The 18,876-nt window shown below is 39.9% G+C and overlaps 1 protein-coding gene across 2 annotated transcripts in view; it reads left to right on the top strand.

Moving 5' to 3' along the window:
• LOC6565400 (chitin deacetylase 1) overlaps positions 1-12,616 on the top strand; it is a 39,633-nt gene extending 27,017 nt beyond the window's left edge. The window contains exons 6-8 of one of the 2 annotated variants that reach the window (XM_032738334.2): positions 6,815-7,034; positions 8,001-8,386; positions 11,840-12,616. In XM_032738334.2, coding sequence (XP_032594225.1) covers positions 6,815-7,034; positions 8,001-8,386; positions 11,840-12,179 — 946 coding nt within the window. In that variant the 3' untranslated portion in view covers positions 12,180-12,616. The remainder of the gene's footprint in view (positions 1-6,814; positions 7,035-8,000; positions 8,387-11,839) is intronic. The other variant, XM_001991781.3, reaches the window with a different exon arrangement.
• The last annotated feature ends 6,260 nt before the right edge of the window (positions 12,617-18,876 follow it).

The raw sequence follows: 18,876 nt of genomic DNA, 5'->3' as shown, positions 1-18,876 counted from the left end.
TCTTTCCTCCGACCACCTTCGGCAACCTCTTGAGTGGCTCACATTGCGTATACGCAATATAAATCTTTCGCCATTATTTTGGTCACTCGTCCACATGTCAAAAAAATTGAGCACTGGAAAAAGAAATAAGCTAGAATATCGAGAGAGAAATTACTAGCTAAACTAAGAGATATTCTTAACCTATCTGTGGAATATATCAAATCGATTGATCACAGATTCTACATTTAACACTCAAGTGCAACTCCTATTAAATTCTTATCTGTTTCGTTTCTAATCTTGACTTTCTTCCTTCTGCTTGTTCCATACTTTTCCACAAATTCATTATACAATTTTTAACTAATCAGGATATAAAATAAAAATTTCGATTCAAAAGTATCATCACTTTGTTTAGCTTCCGAAGTACTGTAGTTATTTGCAAAAGTATAATAAACTAATTTTTTTTTCTAAAAACTCATATTTATTATACTTATCGATTGTAGTAAATTTTAAATACGGATTTATTAAACCCTATCCCACTTGCAACTTGCAACATGGAGCTACTATCTTCAAATGTGGCAACTCCACAAATGCTTCATAGTCCAATTATAGTGGAATACATTTTAGTGCAATTTTTCGACTCATTTTCGTTGGCTAACACTAAAATTGGACTAAAAGTGTGCTGGAAAATATCCGTAACATTAATATCCAAACTCTGCAATTTCGAGCACTGCTCCATAAATGTGTGTGGTCGGTGTGTGTGTGTGTGTGTGTGTGTGTGTGTGTTAAAGTGTTTTTGCGTTTTGAGTTTTCATCTGCTGTCTGTTTTGGCCGTTTTCGTGTTTCTCTTGCTGCAAATTGTTGATGAAGGCATTGATGTTGTTGTAGGTGGCACAGTAATTGTTGTTGTTATTGTTTTTGCTGCTGTTGTTGCAATAGCTGTTGTCGACAATGATGATGAGCCTTGGCCGGGCCTGTTCCGCCCTGTATTGGCCTGACCAAATCTGCTCTGGCTTGGTCTGCACCCGACGACGCTCTGATGATGATAATGGGGATGATGGGGACGATGACAATGTCGTTGATGTAAAATAAAGATAACGACAACGTTGACAATGACTATGACAAGAACCCAACGACACTTTAACAGCTCTTGCAGGTGCCTGATTCCGTCAACATGTGTGTGTGTGTGTGTGTGTGTGTGTGTGTATGTGTGTGTGTGTGTAGGTGTGTGTGTATGAGTAGGAATGACGCTATATTGCTCTCGTTTCACCCAACTTAGCTTTTCGTTATTCTATGATGGCTGTATGGATCTGCAAGGGTAATCTTTACATTCCACAGAGATTGACTAGAATTAATTTATTATTTTGTAATGACAAATGGTATATAGAGCATTTGTTAGTCGACCAATGCAATTATTTGCAATTGTTTTTTTATAGGTTTTTTTTTATACATGTCTAGCTGTGCACACCCCACAATTACTTGCCCAGAAGCATCTCTCGCCAAACCTAAGCGCTTGGCACTGTACCTTGTTTTTTTACCAACTGAGCTCTCAAGCGCGCATGTGTGTGTGAGTGTGAGCGTGTGTGTGTGTGTGTTGCCTTCTGTTTTTAGTTCATCTCTTTTATTGGTCGTTCTTGTAATCACTAGTGCACCCAGCTAAGCACAAGTGCAACAACAACTCGAGCTTACTGCACTCAACGCCCACCTGCCTGCTTGTTGCTGTTGTAGTTATTGTTGTAATTGGTTAACTGTTGTTGATTACAAGGATGATCATGGCCGAGCAGCTGATGCGTTGCCAACAAGATTGCCATAATTTTTCCATGCGAACAGCCGTTCGCATTCCGTGGTTTTTTTTCTTTAATTTTTCCCACTCCTTTGTTTATTATTTTTTGTGCTTGCTCTGCTTTGCTGCATTCTTTCTGTTTTCCTCTTGCCACATTCTCTATTTTAATGTGTGGCTCTATCAAAGAGCCTTATTGAAAACGAGACTTGAGCAGCTGCTGGCTGTTTGAGGGTGTTTTTTTTTTTTTCGACTATATTTTGGTTTTGCGTGCAAGCTCAGACGAGCTCGTTAGGTACAGTCATGTCCAACACTCACACACAGACAGGCACACACACACACTGACAGGCACACACACACACACAGAGAGGCACACTCACAGACAGGCACACATGGGCACACACAGTTTTACGCACAATATGCTACATGCAAATTAAGTTAGTTTTTGGTGCAAGGCATAATAAAAACAAAAGCGCATTGCATCGAAAAATGTGTGCACTTTTCAATGGTAGCGATGCGTTGAGCGGGACGAACCGGGATGGCCGGTTGGCCGGTTGGGCGAATGGGCGGATGGCCGTATGGGCGGATGGTTAGTTAGTGAGAATTTTGAGTCTAGGATAAACTGCAGCAGAAATAGTAACAATAGCAACAACAATAAGAATAACAATAACAAAAGGGCGAAGGGCGAAGGGTGAAGGGTGCAGGGAATCTGTAGATTTGGCTTTTAAAATCACATTAAAAGAAATTGCTGCATGCGGTCATTGCATGTATTTTAGCAGCAGGCCGAGCTCCAGTAAACTGGCAACTGTCAGGAACAAATTGAAGAAAAATATGCAAATGTTGCACAGAGAGACAGGGAGAGAGAGAGAGATACAGAGAGAGAGAGAGAGACAGCAACAGGCTAAAATATAAAAGCAGATAGCAGGTGTCTGAAGAGTAAAGGAATTAATCGGCGAGGGCTTTTGATAAAGTTGTCAAAGTGAAGAATCTGAAGTCCTTTTTCTGATTTAGATGTCAAATATGAATATGTAAACAATACAGGCAAGTGCTTTTCGAGCTAATCTGAAAGCTCTCCAAGAAAGTTTCGATATCTTTATTCTTAGTTTTGAAGAAAATAATTATTTTTCACTTGTATACCTTCTATCTAAATATATATATACTTAGTGTATATGAAATAATTTGGTTCAGTAACTCAAGTTCAAGGATTTGTTGTGCTTTCATTTGGAACACACTTTGCCTCCTCAATATATATTTCGATTCTCATCAGGAAACGTCAACACGCGCAATACAAATAACAATACGAAACGAAAACATCACTCAAACAGCACTCACAGCCCGCTGAACGGAACGGAAGGTGGAGAGCCGTATTAGACTTCATGGCTCACAGCGTAGAAACAAAAAATAAAAATAAAAAATAATAATAAAAACAAAATGATCAAATTGCTTATTTTTGAAAGCATAAGACCGAAGAACTTGAAAAAAAAGCCCAAAGCCACAAATATATTATAACCCGAATCGATTCCAGATTTTACTTTTCTTGCATCCCTATTTGTTTTGTGTTCATAAACATTTTGGCTGATTTGAATTATATTTTATCTGATTATTTCAATTGATATTGCAACTTAAACAGCAACTGCTTTGTGGCGGACAAGATTCACAGGACTTTTCGCTTAGCCCTCAAGCAGCTGCTGGAAAAGTATTTCTTGGGCCACATGCGTTATTCATTTATTCACTATATGTATGTATGCGCATACACAGATACACAAACGAGTGCTTGTGGGTGTGTGTGTAAGCCCATAACATTCTTGTACGTGTGTATGTATGTGCTCAATGCTCAATGCTAACAATTTCTAATCGTTGAGATTACATGTGTTTCTCCCTTTTTAAATGCAAATCGAACTTGTTAGCAAGCGCAGCAGAGCCTAGGCCAAACCACTAAACACACGCACAGAATGTGTGTGTGTGTGTGTGTGTGTGTGTGTGTGTGTGTGTGTGTGTGGTGTGTGTGTGTGTGTGTGTGTATGTGTATACTTGCTAGGGTATGGGCTATTAAAGAAAAAAACGTTTGCTGGCTCACCATATTTGAGAAGAAATACAATAAAAAATATTTGTAAAATGCAAAAACAGAAAAACCAACAAGTCGTGGCAAATGGGCGTTTGCCCTAAGAACGCATGACACACACACATACACACACACATACAAGCACAAATGGGCATGGTTCGTTTGGTATTTGTCCGGTGCAACGTGACGTATGAGTGTTGTCATAAACAATGGAGAAAGGCACAAAAAAGGGGGGCCACTGCCGAGGCCAGGGCAAACAGCATTTGTCTCTTGACACTCGCGACCAAGGCCAAAAGGAAATTCATCAAATGTCACTGTGTGTGTGTGTGCGTGTTAGTGTGTGTGTGTGTGTGTGTGTGTGAGTGGGAGTGTAAGTGTATCCAGCCTCTTTCAGTTATTTTGAGCATCTTTTGCAGCATGTTTGCTTCGCTCGCAGTGTTAATTGCTGGTGACATTTTGTGACCCAGCTCTGGCACTCACCTACAAACTGTCTGTGTTGTATGCCACGCCCACGAAAAAAGGGGAACACCTCGCTGCAATGCCAGCAATGTGACCGACTGTAGTACGTTGCCATTGTTTTGCTCAGCGTCTTTCAGGCTTGGCAACAACTGCAGCTTGCTTCTTCTGGTTGTAGTTATAGTCCAGTTCTCAGTTCCCGTCCAGCTGTTTGTCTAACAATTGAAATGTCATGCAATAAATCTACCAAACACACACACACACACATACACACGCACACACACACACAATCGCCCCCGTCTTCTGCCCCTCTTCAAGTGTTTGTGTGCCCCTGTGACTGCGCCTGTGCCTGTACTTTTCAACAAGTTTTCACATTTCCACATTTTTGCATGAACTTTTTGACGATGTCAGATAGTAGTTAGTGCCACAGAATGCAAGTGCAAGTGCATGTGTGTGTGTGGGTATGGGTATAAGGGGGTGTGTGAGTGGGCGTGTCACCTCCTTTCGTACGTCATTCTCTAGGCCAAACTGCGTCACCATCACATTCATTATTTTTTACTTTGCTTTCATTTTTGTTATTTTTTTGTTTTGTTTTTTTTGTTTTTTTTTTTTGTTTGTTTTTTTTTTTTTGTTTGTTTTTATTTTCGCTTGTGAGCAGTGCAGCAGCAGCCCAAAACTTTGACTTTAGGGCGTAATTTCATTGCGAAATATTTGTGCAGTTTGTTTGCCGAAAACTAAAGCGCACACACTCACACACACACACACACGCGCACACACACACACACACGCACACCCTTTCACTGTGCTGGCCACATCTGAGTGAAATGCTTAATAAATACACAGCAAATGTTTTGCGACATACATTCACAGTTAAATGTTATATGCGTTTTTCGCTTTTGGCATGCAGACAAAAAATGAAAACATTCATAATTTCATTGAAATTCTTTTTTACTTGCTGTTGTATTTCATTTTACCCAAAAACTATTTGCACCAGTCGAGTTAAGAAATTTATTTTACGCATATATGTATTTCATATAAGCAATTATGTTTGTTGCATAGCTGCCGCATTTCACGCTGCTGCTGAATACTTTCGGGGGCAACTCGCAACTCTTCATGTTGCCACCCGGTATGCCCTTTGCAAACGGAGGGCGTGGAGCGTGCATTGAATTCTTCTACAATTCGATGGCACTCGCAGTAGAAATCGCAGCAGCAGCAGCACCAGCCGCAGCAGCAGCACTAAGAGCAAGAGTCCTCAAAGTGTTTCAGTTATGGGAGAGTAGAATGAGTAGGTGGCACGAACTGCTTTCCAAGAAATTGGAGTACTCCCACTACTAGCAGTACTTTTACAACCCGAATCGAGTAACAAATGAATATCAAAATGCTGTTAGAGTATAATCGAGTTCGGTGTTGCTGCTATTGCCACTCACTGAGCTGTTTCCGTTTCTGTTGCCGTTTCGGCGCCGTGCAATTGTAAATTTCCTTCTAATTGGCAAAAGCTGAAGTGTGGCCTGGCCACAATCGTCAGTTGGCTTAGAAATTCAGAAAAATAACCCACAATCTCTCTGTGGCAACTGACCACGTGTGTGAGAGCTATCCCTTTCTAGCTGTAGCTGTTCATATTGCCTATGTATGTATGTATTTGTGTGTGTGTGTGTGTGTTCTTTATCAAGGGTGAGCATTTTTATTAACATTGTGAGCAAAATGCATGAGTTTTGTTGACTACCTAATGGCACAGCACTCGACAAGCAGATACCCTGGTAACTGATACAAATCAATTCGCAGACACAATTCAAAAAATCGACAAGTCCTCCACAAACATACCTCCAAATTGATATATCGATGATAACTAGTGTCAGCCAACTGGGAAGGAATAAGCATTGGATTGTCTGGCCACAATTCGAGTATTACAGTATTACACTGTCGGTTACATTCGACAGCAAAGTTATTACCTGAATAAGACCATTTGATGTGTACAAGTTGGATAAAGGCGAAAAGAAAACTTCATTAAGGGACGATAAATATAGTCATGCATACACAAACATTAATTATAATAAATGCAAGAGCATATATGCATAACAATTTTCACTGCTACTCACCAACAGCTTCAGGACTGAGCTTTGCACGTGCGTTTTGACTAGGATTTGGATTTTGTTTGAGCTTCAATCTTTAAGCTGATAAACCTGTGCAGACAGCCACATTCAGTTGCAGTAAAGTTTCTGCTTTCTGTTAACTTTAAACTTACTTTAAGATAATTCCATTTTGGCTTGTGCAAATAAATGTGCCACATGCATTTGGATTAAATGCGAAGAGTGCAATGAAAAAATGCATATAAATATAAATGTGCATTATATGCAGACATCTTGTTGACTTATTTAACCTTTGAGCCTTTATTAAGTGGCCCTTTTATGGTCTTCATTTGATTTGACTGTTTGCCATTGCTTTTGCCTTTACTATCAGCTCAACATCAATTAATTGCCGTTCACATTTCTCTCTTGTTTACTTATGTATTTTATTTTATTTTTTTTATTTTTTTGTTGCAGCAACTATCAACAGATTCAACATCTCGGCTATGCCGGCCACGAAATTGCAACCGAGAGCATCTCACAGCAGCTGGGACTCCAGGACAAGGGATACGAGGAATGGGTGGGCGAAATGATTGGCATGCGTGAAATTCTACGCCACTTTTCGAATGTGTCCGTCAACGATGTGGTTGGCATGCGTGCTCCTTTCCTCAAGCCAGGACGCAATACTCAATACAAGGTGAGTGTGTGTGCAACTCATACATATATAGTTAAAGCATCTATTTGAAAGTTCGTTGCAGAAGAGTTTCATTTTTTGACGACAATAATATATTCTTCCCAGTCGACAATAAACTTTTTCAATTTGTATGCACGAAGCAAAAGTATTCTTGCTCATAACATTTGCACAAGTTAATAAAAAAAACTGTTCACTTCTTTTTAATTTGTATAGGGTATGATCAATACCAGTTTCTTTTTAGATTTTTATACTCTGATGCCGAAGGTATCATTGTATATTGGTTTTGTGGAATGTCCGTCATGCTGTCTGTCCGTCTGTATGAAGGCATCTTTGCTCGACACCCTTAAGAATAGAGACTTGACACTTTGAACACATACTGGTCTGTGTTCGCGTCAGACTAAATGTTAAAATTGGAGTGCTACGTCCACTGGGAGGCTGGGAAATCGATAAAATCGATCATCGCAAATCGATAAAGTCACATATCTCCCACAATTTGAAAGCCAGAGTCACCAAATTTGAATGGTATATTGCTAGTCCCGCTCCCGACAACGACAAAAGCCTATATCTCTCACAATTTAAGAGCTATAGTTAGCAATCTTGGAAATAAGATTACTAGCAAATTCCTCCAACACTTTTTTTCTTCCCAAAAATTCACAAAAGCTTGTGTCTTCCGCAATTTGAAAGTCAAACTTTGAGGATAGATTACCGAGAATCTCCCTCAAATATCGGCATTTCTTGTTCTGCGACAACTAATACTTATGTTATCAGAGTATTTCGCAGTCGGTTCTCACTTGTGTTTGTTTTCTCTTTTCTGGATTAAGTGTAACTTATTTTCTGTTTTAAATATTCCGATTTGCATTTTGGGTTAATGTGGTCAGATGAACAAGATTGTTTTCGATTTCCTTAACATATATATGTAGAATTATGAGAATAATTTATAATTCTTTTGCATATTCTTGAATTGAACAGGTGCTGGAGGACTTTGGATACATTTACGATAGCTCGATAACCGTGCCACCAGTTCCAGTGCCCGTGTGGCCTTATACGCTGGACTTTAAGATCTCGCACGAATGCAAGAGCGGCACTTGTCCATCGCGAACATTCCCGGGTGTGTGGGAGGTGCCATTGAACACGCATTATGTTGAGGGTTTCGAGGGTGGTCACTGCCCCTATATGGATCAATGTGTGCTGCACAATTTGGATGAGAACGAAGTACTCGAATGGCTGCAAGAAGACTTTTCTCGCTACTATGAGCAGAATAAGGCGCCTTATATGATGCCCTTCCACACCAACTGGTTCCAGACCAAGCCACTCGAAAATGGCCTACACAAGTTCTTGGACTGGGCTCTCGAATTGTAAGTATACCTTGAAATGTGATATGATTATTATCATTCATTGAGTAACCCTTGACTGGTTTAAAGACGATATAGCTAGAAAGAGATGCAAAACTTTTATAGAAATCTGCCTACTCTTGATTGTCTTTCGAAGAATGTTGACCTTCTATTTGTGGACATACACATACATACATACATACATACAGACAGACATACACAGATATCTGAGTAGCGTCGTTGCCCAATACTGTTGTTATCTACGCACGAGCCTCTTCATTTTTCATAAATGTATTTCTCGTCTCTGACTTTTTGTTTTTGCTGCTTTCTTAATTGAAAAGCCAACTTTGGTAGGCACATACACACACACACACACACACACACAAACACACACACACATGAGCAGCTGGCGTTTCCTGCAGTGCGCTTCCGATTGCCGCTGGCAAGTTTTATATTCAATTAAAGGAAACTAAAAAAAATATAAAAAAAAAAGTGTAGGAAAAATCGAGAAAAGCAAAACAGCAGAAGAAAAACGCAAAAGCAGCACCAGCAGAAACAACAAAAACAAAAACCAAATTGGCAATTGCTATAAAAATTGCTTGAACCAGCGGCATATGCTGATAGTCCATGGCGCCCAATGGAGGACACATGCTGGAGAGACCAGGCGAACGGTAGCCGACACGGCCACTGGTCGCGTGTGTCTGGTTCGGGAACAGGTTGATGCGGCTGCCGCGCGCCAATCTAAAAGCTCTGGCAGTCACTCAACCATATGCACAACTCTCGACAGTATCCCCAAACCGAATCTCAGCCAATGCCCCCAACAATGGCGACTCTGTGGTCAGCAGTAGCAACAAAAACAAAAAAGAAAAAGAAGAAAAAAAAACAAAAAAAAAGAAATGAAAAAAGCTTCAGCAGCAGCAACAGAGAGCAGCAGAGACGATGAGAGAAAAAAAAAATCGCACGTTTTAATGAGAAAAGTTTAATTTCGTTAAACTTTCATTTTGAAAAATATCTGCGCTGGCACAGCGACAGCGGCAGCGGCTCGGAGCTGCCAGGGCACAGGGACTACAGCGCGACGAAGGCAAAGAAGACAATATCCACGCAAGGCGAGGACACGGCGGGGCCACGGCAGTGCCACGATGGGGCAAGGCTGGGTAAGGCGGGGCAAGGCGCTGGGCCGTGGCTAACTAAAAGCCATGTTAAAACGCACAAAAACAGCATGAGTGCCAGCTAACAGAGACACACTGTTACACGGCCAGAGCGTGCCAGAGGGTGAGTGAGGCTATGGTTAGTTGATGTTTTGTAATGGGCCAAGAGATGGTGGGGGAGGGGGGATACGGCATCAAAGTGCCAACAGTATGTATGATGGGCATGGGCATGGGCATGGTGGGCATGAAGAAGGGCATTAAACTTCCATAATGAAGTTATGTGCTGATAACATCGTACTTTGTCAGCATCGCAACTCGGATTCAGTCTGGCATCGGGCATTGAGTTGGATGAAAATGATGCATGAGCTGAACCACTGAACCACTGAACCACTCAACAACCCCACTGGCGAACAAGCTAACAAATATCAAAACTCTCGTTTTATATCAGCATTATTTTCCATGAAATTTTTAATGATATCAAAATACATGCCCATGCTCATAATTGCAAACTTTATTGAGCTTCACATGCCACACGGACCACGTTCAGCTATGAGCTGTGTATACTGAGCAGGAAACAACACCCCAAACCTACTGTCTGTCTGGGGAAAATAGATACAGCACTCTCATTATGTGCATACCTAATGTTTAATATAAATTCCAAATTCGTTTGGTCATTGACTTCTGCAGAAGAAACGCAGAGGAATCGATTCAGCTGAGCACTGTTTGGCTGTCAGTAGAAGAAAATAAACATTTCGTGGGTCTTCATTTTTCTGGGACATATCAATACTCTCCGATATTCAAGAGCCAATTATAGTCCATCATATATGCAGTATATATCGATGCTGTCCAAATCGGTTCATTATATCATATAGATAATTGAAATGGTAGGAGATATTGCATGAACAACTTTTTGTTCACGCCACGATGTAATGGGCAATAAATTGAAGGGATTTCTTGGTCGTCTTCCCATTGAATTTATCCTATTGTCAAATTGTAACGGGTAACAGGTGATATACTGCCTGCAAAACCATTAAGCAACATGTTGCAGTTGCAGTCTTGTTTGAAAGCGACCAAAGGTAACTATTTTTAGAGTAGTACACATGTAAGGTTCAGACACCTTAACTAATCGGTTTTTCTAGGTATTCACTTAACAGTTGCAGAGAAAACAAACTGAAACTAAAGTTGGGAAAATATTTGAAGTGAATTAAAGTTGCAACTGGAATAATTTGGAAAACTAAAGGGGGAAAAACCAACATTGCACTCTGTGCAATGTGTAACACGAGTCGAACTCATTTGCACTAGCTGCCTCACTCAATATATCTCATCTGCATGTTGGTGAACTATGATAGAAGTTTGTCGTTTGCAGTTCGCCACCATTATGATCGGACTTGGACCATAAAGACACTAACATACTCCGATTTATGTACATACGTATGTGTGACTGAGAGGGAGAAAGCGATTGGGGGCTAAGGTGGGACTTGGACTGGGACTGGGACTGGGACTGGGATGGGGGCAGGGACTGGGGGCAGAGCTAAACTGAATACCAGCAGCTGCAAAACTATTTCTTGCACAATTTTACGAAGTTTTTAATTAGTGTGAATGACTTTCAACATTGAGCTAGTGTCGGCACTCACAGCTGTACGTAGAACATGGGGAGATGGCGAAATGGGGAAATGTGGAAATGGGGCAGCTGCTGGATCGGGAATTGCTATGGAGAGCGGAGGCAGAAGCCCGTGTCAGGCGTTCAAGGGAGATGCTTGAAAATGCGTGCGGCAGAATGATGAAACGGTTCTGGGACTTCACTCCACGGCAGAGGTACGTTAAACAAAAGGCCCGATTCAAAACGAGAGATAGAAATAGGAAAACAGAGCGAGAAGAAGAGCAAAAGAATACCTTAAGTTGTTGTTTTTTTTTTTTTTATTCGTTTCCATCAACTCGTATTCGCTATGTGTGTTAACGCAATTGTTGTGTTATTTTCAGTTTGTGTATGTCAGACACCTGGGAGTGGCCATTTTATGCGAATGGGAAACTCTGCATAAGTTGTGCGCGTCTGTGTGTGTGTCTATGTGTGTTTGTATGGAAACGAAATAGAATTACGCTTAATTTATAACTAGGGTAACAGTAGATGAAAGCAAAGAACTTTTTATTAAATATCTCATGCATTCATGCATCTAGCATGAGCCAGAAATGAAACAATAAATGATCTGTTATTTTAGACACACCCTTGCAACTCACAATACCAGCTGCAAATTTAAAAGTGATTCCCAAAACATAATATCTTAACAAGAAACTTAGTACATTTGTGTGTTTTTATTGATCTCATTTGCAGACCCGACGTCTACATTCTGACCGTCACCCAGATGTTGCAATATATGACCGATCCCAAGGAACTGCGCGATGTTAACCAGATCGAGTCGTGGAAGTGTGATAAGAATATTGCCGTGGCGCCAAAACCCTGCAATATTTGGCAAACGTGTGCGCTATCCTTCAAGATACCCGAACAGAATCTAACGGACACTCGCTACATGGAGACGTGCCGCGAGTGCCCCAATGTCTACCCATGGTTGGGAGATGCTGGCGGTACGGGCATATCGGGCCGGGACAACTACATCTACTCGGGTGCCGGCGGTGATGCGCCCGACGAGCCAGAGGCTGCCAATAGAGAGTAGAAAGATTTGTGAATCCCTCCCCCACACCCCTGTCTCCCTGTCTTCCTGATCTATACTCCTATGTTGAATGTTCATCTATTTTCTTTGCACTTTCTCTATAGTTGCAACTATTTTCTGTTCTCTCATTAATTTCTACGTACGGCATGATGATGCAATATTGAGCTTTTCCTTTGTTTTTTTGTATACACTTGCAGAGGGTGTTTTGATTATGTCATTAAATAACAATAAATAATCAAATCAACATCGGGCAGCCAATTCATTTATTAATTTAATTTTGGCTGTGGACTCTGCTCTGCAAGTGTATGTAATGTTCAGATTGTGCCCAACATATCTATTCCTTCTTTGAATGTTTTTTTTTTTTTTTGTAGCTAAACTTTTATTTTCCAGTCTTTTGTAGCCTGTAAGCGAAATTGTGTCAAACTGTTCTTAGTTTTAATATATATTTTATATTCCTTCTATGAATAAATCGACAATTTTTTTAAATCGCAATTTTTAATAATTGTATAAAACTATTTGTGCCGCATTTTTGTTTGCATCCGATTTTGAATAGATATTCTTTAAATTTCAGCAACAAATAGCTTTAAATATTTTATAATAATCTGCAGTATTCTCTTAAGGGTATCCAGACTCAATTTGAACACACCTTTATTTAATCGTTGCTGCCATTTGTAGTACAACTACCTGCAACTACAAGTGGCATGCCACGTGTTCAACTGGCGCCTCTAGTCAATCCAAATGCAGCTGCAAAATTGCATTTATTATTAAAAGCATTTAGCGGGGACCGGCCCAGTAGCCAGAAAATGGCCAGAAAAAAGTACAATCTGCAACTTTTGCCAGCGACATCAGCTATGACCATGTATTTAAAACCGAAATTAGACGCGACGGCACCGAAGGCAGCGCCCAAAGGTCGGCAGCAACAACAAAACAAAGACGAAAGAAAAAAAACCAAACAAATGCGACAAAACTTTTACAATTTCAACCAGGGGAAATACACGTGCAAAGCGTCAAAGGGAAACTCACGATGAGGATGATGAGGACAACATCGCAGGTTAGCGCGCCACACCGCGCGCGAACCACTCAGTACCACCGCACCGCACCGCACCACACCACACCATCCCACACCACCCCACCACCCACGCACGTGAAGACACACACATACACACGGCCAGGGACAGAGGCGAATAGCTTAAAGAGGGACAAACAACCTCCGTCGCCATTATCTCGTTATATATGGAGGTATGTATGTCTGTGTGTCTGTGTGTGTGTGTGTGTGTGTGTGTGCGTTAGTGTTTGTTATACCCTCTGCAAGAATTACACACACACAACTGAGTTGCATTATGTAATTTTGAAGTTAACATCGATGATTGAGAACAGAAATAGGGCTAAGGTAATTTCAACTTTAATCAGTTTACCATTAATGGATAAAACTACAATTATATTGAATGCACAGCTAAAATAATGTCATTTAAATGATGTAAACTTATATTCAATGAGTAACTTAATTTTGGTGATCCCATTTTGAGAACAGGGTAACTGGCAGTCTGGCAGCAATATGTTAGCTAAAAGTCCATTGTTCGACACGTTGTGCGTTCAGTTCGTTTGGCAAAATGCTTGTTTTTTTGAAACGAAACTACAAACACAAGCAAACACGCGCATCCTCACACACACACAGATACACACACACACAGATACACACACACAGATACACACACACACACAGATACACACACACACACAGATACACACACACACACACACACGAATACGTATATGAAAATGGGACATGAAAGCGCATTCATTGCTGATGTTTGCTTAGAACAAGTGTTAGGGTATTTACATGCTCATGTGTGTGTGTGTGTGTGTGTGTGTATGTGTGTGTGTGTGTGTGTGTGTGTGTGTATGCGCATGTATGTTTGTGTGTGTGTGTGTGTGTCTATCTGTATATGTGTGTGTTTGTTTGTGTTTTTGCGCCAACTTCAGCTCAAAATGAATGAATAAAGTTAGTTGGACAAATTGCATTTTCCGAAAATATTATCCCAAACAAGTAATTGAAAATTTGTTGGTCGTATTTATGACCGCATCGTAAATGCGGATTTTACAGCTCGTCCCTTTCAAATTGAATTAAATAGCAAAATGGCAGCTGAAAAGCGGAACATGAGAACAGCAATAAGGGAATGCAATAACAAATACATAGACACATAACATATGCAGCAATCAAATATCATATATCGTGCAAAACATATACAAAAATCTATATAAAAACGCAAGTCCAATTCAATTTATCGAGACAGATTGAAGTCATAGAGAGACTATCCATACTCAATCATCGATCGTCTAACGCCAACAAAACCGAATTATTATTTTCTGGTCAGATCGAAATGTATGTAAATCTAAAATCTTAAATTACTAATGTTTAATATTGATTTAAATAATGAGAAAGTAAAGAGGTTAGAACTCTATACACAGAAATGAAAAACACACTGGAAAATAAAATAAAATGTATATATTTTAGAAAAATATTCCCTGGAATTACGAAAAAGAAAACCATGGTTTTTAGAAAAAAGTAATAAAGTTGCGCAAAAAATAAGAAAATGGTTTTTTTTTTTTCTAAATGGATACTCGAAGTGTTGGTTATTAGAAATGTACCTTGGCCGTGATTGGGATCTATTTCGTATTCGATCTTCGATTAGGGCTTTTGTTGTCATCGAAAATCGATGTTTATCGATATTCACGAAACGATCAGTTATCCATCAAATTAAATAAAGTTGATCTGAGCGAGACATTCGAGAAATTATATTCCAAATTTGAAGTGTCTAGTTCTTAATATCTCGGAGATCCGCATATTCATACAGATTGATGGACAGGGTTTATCGACAATACTTCATTGTACAAAAGTATACAACACAGAGTAAAACAGTTGACAAGCTTGGGATTAGTATTATATTGTAATTTTTTGACCTGTGTGTGTTTTTTCCGTGTTTTTCTTTAAACTTTAGATCTTATTCCTAGCAGAAAGGGAAATTGAGTTGTGTTCAAATGTGACTGTCAAGACAAAAGGCTAACGCTTCTTCTTTTTCTGATCCGCAATGTCACGTGCGGGTGGGCGTGGCAAAGTTGGTTAATTGTAAAGCGACGTGTAACTTTTTCACACCCACAATTCTCAAACCACTTGTCAAGACACACACAGCACACACACTCAGCACATACACACAGCACACACACACACACAGCCATACATTCATATGTATGTGCACATGCGACAAAAAAGTAATTCGAATATGATGTCAAGAGCGTAATTATTGAATTACTTTGCACACACACGTACACATACGCACCACACACGCACCACACACACACACACACAGGGGCGCACACAGGGGCGCACAGGTAGCGGCATCCACTCAGGGCTCACTCGTAAAAAAGTTGAGGTGGCAAGGTGGCACATGTACGTGGTAATATTATGCAACATAAAGTGGCAACTTGTGAATGTGTAAAATGACAGCTACAACTGAATGTGGGCGAAGGTGGGCGCGTCGTGTGCGGATGATGTGGTGCGGCATAGTGTTGGCCGCACAAAACCCAACACAAAAGTACAACAACAATTGCAATAACAAGATGAAACAAAAAAGAACACCTATGTCCAACATGCTGCAAGTAGCTTGCCAGCAAAAACAGCAGCACCCGCTAACTGTGGTAGCTGGCAACGCACGGCACGTGCACACACACACACACACAAACACACACGTATACTGTTAAAAGTAGTGGCAAAAGTAGTAGCCAACACGCAACATATAAAAAAAAGTAAAATAAAAAACAAAAAACAGTTATCTTATGCACGTCGAAGATTAGATACCCTATAAGTGAAACTGAATTATCCATGATGATCGGCACAGTGCCCATTACGGAGTTATTATTACTCACATTTAAACAATAAACAAATTTATTATAATATATAATATAATATATAATATTAATTAAAGATTTAGCGGTATAAGCCAAACACTTCGCATCCCAGTGAAAAGAAGTTCCAGTTTAATAGAGGTCCCTTAGCGGTACTTAATGGCATTGGAAATGTCTCCCCACAAGTCTTTACACAGTTTACATCAAAATTATGTTAACACCCGCAAGGGTATAAGAACATACAAGCCGTAAAGACTCCTGCAGTCATTTCGACTATAAGATACCCAAGTCCATTATTACCATCCCAGGTATTTTGTGTGGAGTTGCGAAACTGCATTCGATCCTCTTTGGAAAAGATCTATCTTTTTTCACCATCAACATAATTTTTCTGTTCATCATCTTTTTTACACAATTGTTTTTATGTTTCGAACATAATTTTCAATGATTAAAATTAAAATTGTTTTCAAAAACTGGGAACAAGTTTACAAGAGTTTAAGCGAAAGTTAAATTTGTAGCCAATTGTATTCAATGGCATTTCTAGAAGCGGTGCGTGTTTTACTAACGGGTAAATCATAGCCGGGAAATACCTTCTAGTATTCATAAATACATATATATGTGTGTGTTGCTAGAAGGAGTAAAACTTTGTCACTCAGTTAGGTGTGAGTCAGTTTTTGGCTTAGCTAAGCCAACAGTAATACCAAAACACTTTAAACAGTTGCCAATGGGGCGAGAGGTCGAAGGAAGCCGACTGAGGAAAGCAGCATAGTAAGTCACCGTAATTTAGTGCAGTTTGGCAAAACCTACGTACGTGAAAAATAAGGAAACTTACACACACACACACACACACAGACACCCATCAAGTTACTTACTTATTGGGGATTAAAGGAGACTTTTTATTAAATAAACAACTTGGCGAAACATTTAAAGAAACAGCTTAAAGGATCTAAGCACAAATGTGCAAAACGGCCAACAATAGTTCAAATCCATACGAAACCAGTATAGTATGAGTATATAGATTTAATTCGCACAAAATTATGGCTGTGGCAAGTTCTTGCCATCGATTTTGTTGGAACAACTCTTGTTTCCCAAGCAGCATTAGTCTGGAGGCGAATTAAAGAGCTATATTTATATATACGCATATTTATACGTACTCATCGATGCAAAGAATAAAAATATAAAGCAGCAATTCAGCAAAGTCAGGCATTTTTCGCATCCATACTTTTCAATAGCAGCCAATACCCACAACTTATGCGTTTTAATAATTAGAGCAATTCGATTTTATGGCCACAACCACGTGCGATTTGAATAGCTGCCCGCCGATATGCAATTGAGTAGCTACGATAGGACCAATGCCAAACACACGCTATGAGGACACCAGCTGTGCCCACCTGGAAACTCTTCCGGTAATGATGATTAAATTCAACTTTGGGCCGGTTTTGCTCCAGGCTTTACTTAAAGGTTGGCACGACAACTGTATGTGCTTGTGTCAGCAACAGCTCAACAGCAAGGGGAGACAATCTGGCAAGTGGATGGACTAGGCTTCGGTGGGGGTGTGGGAGGAATGGGTTTACGACACGAAGACCCTTGCGTGGATTGCTTTGCTTTGGCGCATGTAAAGCAACAGAAAATCGATTAACATGGCTTTAATGGTCGCCCAACGCCCCAACGTGCGGCCCTGTTTACTTTGGCAATTGCATCAACATATTGACAATAAACGCGTCCCAGCCTTAGACCAAATCCTACACGAAATAGTTTTTCATCTTTCTAGAAATAATATCTAAAGAGAAGAAAAAAAATTTCTGCACAGCTAAAAAGTCTTTCTCTAAATCAACAATTCCAAAAATAATATAATCTATTATATTACAGATTAATTTACAGTCGTTTTTTTTCAATTACGTTTTTCTTTCAAGTTATATTATATGAATTTAAGAACCGCCATTTGCATAAGGATATATCAACAACCAGACAACAGAACAGCCTTGAGCCCAACTCCGCAAATGCAGCACGTCAAAAATATCCAAATGGAGGCAGATAACTGACAACAGCGTCCAACCTGGAAAGCACACACCACAGTGGCATGCCCCCTTTTGAAATATGCAGAAAGACGCAGCTCACTTCAAAAGCTGTTAATAAATGGATGTGTATGTTGTGTGTGTGTGTCTATGTTGTGTATGTGTCTGTGTGTGTGTGTAGGTGTGTGTGTCTGTGCGTGTGCGTGTGCGTGTGTTGGTTGTGTGTGCGGCTGGGCGTGTTAAACATGTCATCTGGTTAAGCAATGCCCAAGCCGGCCAATTGCTTCTCACTGCCGTGCAGAAAGGTCATTCATATGGTAAAGAGCTGAAACCAAAACGGCACTTGAAAGCCAATTAAAAGATGATGGGACAGAGAAGACAGACGATGCAATAGCACTCAATTAAAATTGTTCACATCCTTCGTATATCGGAGAATCAATAGTTGATTCTTCTGAAGGTCTTTGGTACATGTGGTTAGCCATCGATGTGTCCCCGATAAAAACAACAGTTTTGGCATTCTCTCATTGTTTTTAAAATCCACGGTAAACTTCTGTTAAGATCAAATATTTCAAATTTGAATAAAACAAAAATTTCATTTTAAATATTTGCGACCGTACAATAATGTAGAATATTGATTTCGAATCAAAACGCGTTTAAGGCTTACAAAAATACGAACAAATCCTAATATTTCAGCTGATTAAAACAGGTTTAGAAGGGTACGTAATCTTCGGCATGCCAAAGATAACCGTTCTTTCTTGTGTTTTAGATAACTTTCTTAAATTTCT

This window comes from Drosophila grimshawi, unplaced genomic scaffold (assembly GCF_018153295.1).
Source record: "Drosophila grimshawi isolate 15287-2541.00 unplaced genomic scaffold, ASM1815329v1 contig_848, whole genome shotgun sequence".
Classification (NCBI taxonomy): Eukaryota; Metazoa; Arthropoda; class Insecta; order Diptera; family Drosophilidae; genus Drosophila; species Drosophila grimshawi.
This window is presented reverse-complemented; position numbering and strand designations above follow the sequence as displayed.